The sequence below is a fragment of the Ipomoea nil genome, unplaced genomic scaffold, assembly GCF_001879475.1.
Source record: "Ipomoea nil cultivar Tokyo-kokei standard unplaced genomic scaffold, Asagao_1.1 scaffold1074, whole genome shotgun sequence".
Taxonomy (NCBI): domain Eukaryota; kingdom Viridiplantae; phylum Streptophyta; class Magnoliopsida; order Solanales; family Convolvulaceae; genus Ipomoea; species Ipomoea nil.
In genome coordinates this window covers 2,077,501-2,086,060 of record NW_017617502.1, presented here as the reverse complement: position 1 = coordinate 2,086,060, position 8,560 = coordinate 2,077,501, and the positions used below count along the sequence as shown (strand labels likewise).

Genomic DNA, 8,560 nt, shown 5'->3' with positions numbered 1-8,560 from the left:
GTAAACTATTTTACATAACAGGACCTATATATCACTGTTGAAAATTATGGAATTTTCCATCACCTGAAAGTGATCTTAAATCAAGTCGAAAGCAAAAAGTGGTCGGAAATAGCAACAAAGGTTTTTCCGGATACCAAAAGTGGTCGGAACAAAGCTTTCAACTTGATTTAAGATCCCTTTCAGGTGGTCGAAAATTTCATAATTTACAGCTGTATATATTGGCCCTGTTTGATAACATAGTTAGCCTATCAGTTAATTTTAACTTGTTTGACTTGGTTAAATTGCTAATATGAGTGTTTTATTAATTACCCTAAAGTTAAAAAATGATTAACTTTTTGAGAAAGTCATTTTGCATATAATCAGTTATCAACTAACAGTTAATTTACGAAACATATTTCTACACTCAGCTAATGCTATCAACTAAAAACTATTTACCAAACACCCCATTATATTTTTGGATATACGAGATTACGAGCCATTATTTTATATGTGCATATATACATTATTTATAGTAGCGAACTGCAATTCAAGCCTCTGATCTGATCTTCTGCAGCAACAGAGCCTACAAAGTAAAGTCTGTCTTCATTATCTTTCTCTACTAGCCTGGGTAATAGGGAAGATGGGAGAGGAGAAGGGAGCAGGTGATGGAAGTGAGGATTATACACGAGATGGGACAGTGGACCTCAAAGGGAGGCCTGTCCTTAGATCAAAAACTGGGAGATGGAAGGCATGCTCCTTCATTGTAGGTATGTATATATGTATGTGTTTATTTTGTATGTTTTATTTTATTTAATTTTATAGTAGATAGATGTTTTGTTAGGATCATTATTGGGCAGAGGCTTGAAAGGTCAAGTCCAGTATCAAATGTCTAAGGGATTGTTTGGTGAAGGGCTGAAGTTTCATCCAAGTTTAGCACTCTAATATGCCTTTTGAAGATGTTCTTGGCGCTGAATGCTACACATGTATAAAAAAAAATAAAATTACATCTTAGTTATAACTTTTGGCATATTTATAAGCATTTGATCCTAAAATAACTGATGAAAATTATGTAATTTTTGATCACCTGAAAGTGATCTTAAATCAAGTCGAAAGCCTTGTTTCGTCTACTTTTGGTATCCGGATAAATCTTTGTTGCTATTTTCGATCACTTTTTTACTTTCAACTTGATTTAAGATCACTTTCAGATGGTTGAAAATTTCATAATTTCCAGCCGTGAATGTTTGATGAAACTAATATAAGGGTTGTGGGTGGGGTGTAGGATATGAAGTTTTCGAGAGGATGGCGTATTATGGGATCTCATCAAACCTAGTGTTGTACCTGACGAGGGAGCTGCATGAAGGCACCGTAAAATCCGCAAATAATGTCACCAACTGGGTTGGGACTGTATGGATGACACCTCTTTTAGGGGCCTACATCGCTGACACTTATCTGGGTCGATACTGGACTTTCATCATAGCCTCCGCCATTTACTTCATGGTAAAAATATCTTGTATTTTTATAACTGTATTAGAATTAAGTTTTTTTGTGCTTATTAATATGCTAAAAGTTATAGTTTGTAGGTAAGGTTTAATTTTATTTTTTTAAATTGTCACAAATTTTAGAGGCAAGTGCTGAACTTGACCCTTTAGATCTATGCGCTCAACAATCCCTTAGTTACTTGTGCTAGACTTGGCCCTTCATCAACCTTCACCCAACAACTCTCCTGGTACCTATTAGTTTTAATTGAACAGTTTACTTTCTGTAGTGAAGACACAACTTTATTTATCTTATACCGTCACATTTTCGAGAGGCAGGTACTGAACTTGGTCCTTCATGCCTCCGCCCAACAATCACCTAGCCTGAACTTGGTCACTCACCTGCCTCTGCCCGATAATATGCTAAAAGTTATAGTCTTTAGAGAAGGCTCAATTTTATTTTCATTAAATCGTCACATATTTTAGAAGCAGGTGTGAACTTGGGCCTTTAGACCTCCGTGCCCAACAATCCCTTAGCTATGGACTTGACCCTTCATCAACCTTTACCCAACAACTCTCCTCGTACCTGTTAGTCTTAATTGCACAATTTACTTTCGGTAGTGAAGACGCAACTTTATTTTCCTTATACGGTTCGAGAGGAAGTGTTGAACTTGGTCCTTCATGCATGTCTCCGCCTAACAATCATCTAGTCTGGACTTGGCCATTCACCTGCCTCCGCACAACAATAATTCTCCTCACAGCTGTCAGTCTTAACTGTAGTTTATTCTTGGTGAGTCTCGAATCTGTGTTATAGCTCTTGACATAATAGGAAGCCTTTTGATCATAACAAAGTGCATTGTAGCTAGCTAGCTAGCTAGTCATGTACACATAATATTTATTGTATGTATGTATGCAGGGAATGTGCCTATTGACATTGGCTGTTTCACTCAAAGCCCTAAAGCCTCCCACCTGCGGTAATGGAATCAAAGATGAGGACTGTAAAAAGCATGCCTCTTCACTACAGATAGGCGTGTTTTACTTGGCGCTGTACATAATCGCAGTAGGCACAGGAGGAACCAAGCCCAATATCTCAACCATGGGTGCTGACCAGTTCGACAATTTCGAGCCCAAGGAAAGGTTCCTAAAGCTCTCATTTTTCAACTGGTGGATGTTTAGCATCTTCCTAGGTACTCTGTTCTCCAACACCATCCTCGTCTACATTCAAGATGATAAGAGTTGGAGCGTTGGTTATGCGGTGCCAACTGTTGGGCTGCTGGTTTCGGTACTGGTTTTCGTTGCTGGGACTCCATTCTATAGGCACAAAACCCCCTCTGGCAGCCCACTCACTAGGATGGCTAAGGTTCTTGTGGCTGCGTTTCGGAATATTAAGGTGCCTGTCCCAACTGACCCCAAACTGCTTCATGAGCTCAGCTTGGAACACTACTCCAACTCTACCATCCCCAGAATTGATCATTCCTCCACTCTAAGGTATGTATATATAGTGGTAGGATGGAGCATTTATCACTACCTCAAAAGTTATATAGTTAGTAGTTGTTATTTTATGCTGTCACATTTTTTAGAGGTAAGGAATGTGTTAAACTTGGCCTTTCACCTGTCTTCGTCGAACGATTCTCGCAGCACTTGTGAGCCTTAATTGTACAGTTATTACTCTTACTGAAATCACTTGTTAGCATCAAATGCTTACCACTATTCAGGGGCGGTATCATAAATTTTCTCGAATAGGGGAGAAAGGTTAAATTAATGAGATCAGTTATTACTCTTACTGATATCACTTGTTATCATCAAATGCTTACCACTATTCAGGGGCGGAACCATAAATTTTCTCGAATAGGGGAGAAAGGGTTAAATTAATGAGATAAGTTATTACTCTTACTGAACACAAGTGTTATTGCAAATTGTCGTTTGTGGTTGCCCACTTGTCGGTTTATGCTTCTTTAAAATATATATGTATATTTAGCTTGGAAATATCTTGAGTCTTGACCGACGACGGGCAGCGGCAACATCAGCTTTGACGAGCATTTCCTCCGATTGCATGGATGTGGCTGTGGTTTAGCTTGGAAATTCTATGGTGAGAGGTGTTCATGTTTGATGGTGTTTGAGTGTTCATTGCTAGTGTAGAACCAAATATGCAAGAGAGAGATCGCTGGAGAAGGGAGGAAGAAGAAGTTAATGAAAATACCATTTTAACCCTTATATTAAGGCCTAACAAACTGATCTTTTAACGGAAGGACCAATACTGGAATGAATCTGATAGTAAGGGTCTATTTTGTCCAAATTAATAGATGAGGACTAATTTTGAAAAATCGCAATAGTCAAAGGACAATTGCTGGAATTAACTCTTTTTAGTTATATTCGAACTTCTACTATATGTATTAATAGGGAAAACTCAATTTTATTTCATTGTACCGTCATATTTTTCAAAGGCAAGATGATGGATTTCGACCTTCAACATATAAGTAATCAGTGATATATATATATATATATATATATATATATATATATATATATATGTTCTAATTAATTTCAATTCCTATCTATATATCTTTAATTTGATAGGTTTCTTGATAAAGCGGCCGTGGAAAGTGGGGAAACTAGTCCATGGAGGCTCTGCCCAGTGACCCAAGTAGAAGAAACAAAGCGAATGCTAAAAATGGTGCCAATCCTCATGGCAACCATCATCCCCAGCACCGTGGTAGCTCAAGCACACACACTCTTCATAAAGCAAGGGACAACCTTAAATCGCCACCTGCTAGGTTCCAACTTCGAAATCCCCCCCGCATGTCTCACCGCCTTCATAACCATCTTCATGCTGCTATCCATCGTGGTCTATGACCGCCTCTTCGTCCCCTTCATTAGGCGCTACACAAAAAACCCAAGAGGAATCACCTTGTTGCAGAGAATGGGGATTGGTCTGGTCATTCATGTCGTCGTAATGGTCGCTGCGTTCTTAGCCGAGAGGAAGAGGTTAAGTGTGGCTAAAGAGCATGGGATTGTTGCCCAGAAAGGGATAGTTCCTTTGTCGATCTTTGTTCTGCTTCCCCAGTTTGGTTTGCTGGGAGTGGCGGATAACTTCTTGGAAGTGGGGAAGTTGGAGCTTTTTTATGACCAGGCGCCGGAAGGGATGAAGAGTTTGGGGACGGCGTATTTCACGACGAGCTTGGGGGTTGGGTTTTATCTCAGCAGTGTTATTCTGTCTGCCGTGGCGGACATCACGAAGAGACATGGCCACCATGGATGGATCTTGGATAACCTCAATGTCTCGCACGTGGATTACTACTACGCCTTCTGTGCGGTTCTTAGCTTTCTCAACTTGCTGTTTTTCCTGTTTGTTGCCAAGAACTTTACTTATAACACTGAGGGGGAGTTGCAGGAATCCATGCACCCTTCTCAAGAAAGCTAGCCTAATTATATTAAAACTAGCTCCCATCCATCGCTCTATCATTATATTGGATATCAATTCAAATGCATGCATGCCTCTAATTGATAGATGTTTCTGTTTTCTAGTATGTCCATCTTTGAAATGTTCTTCCATGATCCAGCTAAATTAACTAATATGCGGGTGCCGCGAGGCTTAATTTAATGATTTAGGGGTTATCATCCTAAACGATTCACAAACCCATAATTTAATGATTTAGAGGTTATCATCCTAAAGGATTCACAAATCCACAAGAGAGAATAATTGAAACTAAATGTCATGACAAGTAATTTATCCATGAAAAAAAAGACATAAATCATTCAAGCAAAAACGCACATGTTTACAAAAATTCAAATGGGAATCTAATCAAGCTTATGAGCATACTTTCCAACTTCTCAAAATATTTCCAATAATAATAACAATTCATCATTTAAGCACAAAAGTTCAAAACTCAAAAGTGACACTTGGAGTGAGTTCAAAATTAGCTCAAAAGGAAAATAAAAACATATGTCAAAAGTAGCAAGATTAGTCAAAGGGATAGGAAATACTCCCTCCGTCTCATTTCACTTGTCTTAGGTTAATCCCATCCAAGAAATTTTACCCATTTCTAAATGACATGGAAGAGAGAGAATACATTTTTTATTCTTTTTTATGCTGATGTGTATTGAAATGGGAGAGAGAGTTTGCTAAAGTAGAAATAAGAGAGAATTTGCTAATGAAAGAAAAACCTGCAAAAGTTGCTGAAAAAGATAGACTTCACAACTTTTGATGTCTTTTTTATTTTTATTATTTCTTTTAATATTATTTTATTATATTCTAAAGTTAATAATGTGTGGTGTAGACTTATTCACCACACTCTTAGCGTATTGTATAGGAAGCTCTTATTTATTGTATATCTTGTACATTCTATCTGGTTGTTATATATTGAATGAACTGAATTCCCTAAACTTATCTGGTATCAGTTAGCCTTGTTCCCTTTCTTTCGTATTCTCTCCCCTTCCTCACCGACTATGTCTTCTTCCGGATCCGAGAGAACCCTCACGACAACCACCATACCCACACTGGCTACACCCACCTCCCTCAATGCCGCTAATTATTTTGTTTCATTAACCCATAATTATTGTACGAATAGGAAAGTAGAAATCAATATATTTTATTTGGAAGAGAGATATTTTAGGAATTGGGCGGAAAGTTAAAATTGCATGATTTTGTTTTTATATATAGTATAGATAGTATAGATGTATAGATAGATAGATTACAATAGGAATTGTATTACAATATTTTATAATATTAGAATAGAATTTTAACCCAGAATTATTGTACGAATAGGAAAGTAGAAATCAATATATTTTATTAAGAAGGGAGATTTTTTAGGAATTGGGCGGGAAGTTAAAATTGCAGGATTTTGTTTTTTATATATAGTATAGATGTATAGATAGATAGATTATAATAGGTATTGTATTACAGTATTTTATAATATTAGAATAGAATTTTAACCCAGAATTATTGTACGAATACGAAAGTAGAAATCAATATATTTTATTAGGAAAGAGAGATTTTTTAGGAATTGGGCGGGAAGTTAAAATTGCAATATTTTGTTTTTTATATATAGTATAGATGTATAGATAGATAGATTACAATCGGGAATAGAATTTTAACCCATAATTATTGTACGAATACGAAAGTAGAAATCAATATATTTTATTTGGAAGAGAGATATTTTAGGAATTAGGCGGCAAATTAAAATTGCAGAATTTTGTTTTTATATATAGTATAAATAGATGTATAGATAGATAGATAGATTACAATAGGGATTGTATTACAGTATTTTATAATATTAGAATAGAATTTTAACCCAGAATTATTGTACGAATAGGAAAGTAGAAATCAATATATTTTATTAGGAAGAGAGATTTTTTAAGAATTAGGTGAGAAGTTAAAATTGCAGAATTTTATTTTTATATATAGTATAGAATACATAGTAAGATTAAAATGTTAAATACATGTTTGTAATATTGACGTAATATGTGTTAAATAAAGGTTGGCAAACTCAAAATTACATAATACCATATAAAGAATACACATTAATTCAAAAAAAGACAAACGTTAATACCTAATTCATTAATTAGTCTATATTCATAATATTCCGTGTAATGTTAATTAATTTTTAGATATATATATATATATATATATATATATATATATATATATATATATATATATATATATATATATATATATATATATATATATATATATATATATATATATATATAAAAAGAAATACACGTTAATTATTCCCTTATTCAAAATATGTACACGTTAATAATATTTCCAAGATTAATTGGTCTATACCATAATAATATTTTCATAATTAATTAGTCTATATTCATAATATTCCGTGTATTATTAATTAATTTTACACGTTAATAATATTTTCAAGATTAATTAGTCTATATTACCAGCCATAATAATATTTTCATAATTAATTAGTCTATATTCATAATATTTTGTGTATTATTAATTAATTTTTGGTTTTATATATATATATATATATATATATATATATATATATATATATATATATATATATATATATATATATATATATATATATATATATTACATAATATCATATAAGGAATACACGTTAATTCAAAAAAGATAAACGTTAATACCTAATTCATTAATTAGTCTATATTCATAATATTTCGTGTAATGTTAATTAATTTTTGGTTATATATATATATATATATATATATATATATATATATATATATATATATATATATATATATATTATTACGTAATACCATATAAGTAATACATGTTAATTATTCCCTAATTCAAAAAATTTACACGTTAACAATATTTCCATAATTTATTCATTGACTCAGTTATGAATTGGTTCAACCAATTTCGATTCAGTGTAATATTGTCATAATAATATTTTCATAATTAATTAGTCTATATTCTGTCATATTTAAAATATTTTTTATTCAATTGACTCATTCATGATTTGGTTAAACCAATTATATGTAATATTATCATAATAACATTTTCTAATTAATTAGTCTATATTTTGTCATATATAAAATATTTTTTATTCAATTGACTCATTTATGAATTGGTTCAAACAATTTTGTGTAATATTATCATAATAATATTTCGTAATTAATTAGTCTATATTATGTCATATTTAAAATATTTTTTATTCAATTAATTTAGAGTTGTACAATGAGGCTCCTCTAGTTCTTCGTAGTATATCACGGAGCATAATTAACTAATTAATACTTAATAACATTTATTATTAATTTGACTATTAATATTAGGCAATTATATAAATAATCTATAATATTAATTAGGTCTTGCAACGCTGATGTGAGCATAATTAATATATTTTTTATTCTACAACAATATCATAAATTAATATTATGCTAATTAATAATTAATAAAATTTATTATTAATTTGACTATTAATATAGATTTGTATAAATATTTGTTATTCAATTGTCTCATTTATGAATTGGTTCAACGAATTCCGTGTAATATTTCGTGTAATATTAATTAATTTTTGGTATATATATATATATATATATATATATATATATATATATATATATATATATATATATATATATATATATATATATAACCAAAAATTAATTAA

General features: G+C 32.3%; 1 protein-coding gene across 1 annotated transcript; it reads left to right on the top strand.

The window, feature by feature from the left end:
• Positions 1–598: 598 nt before the first annotated feature.
• LOC109182784 (protein NRT1/ PTR FAMILY 5.2-like) lies at positions 599–4,901 on the top strand. The gene is made up of 4 exons (XM_019332977.1): positions 599–746; positions 1,259–1,476; positions 2,371–2,942; positions 4,032–4,901. Exons 1-4 carry the CDS (start codon positions 620–622, stop codon positions 4,873–4,875), a joined length of 1,761 nt encoding a protein of 586 aa, XP_019188522.1. The 5' UTR covers positions 599–619; the 3' UTR covers positions 4,876–4,901.
• The last annotated feature ends 3,659 nt before the right edge of the window (positions 4,902–8,560 follow it).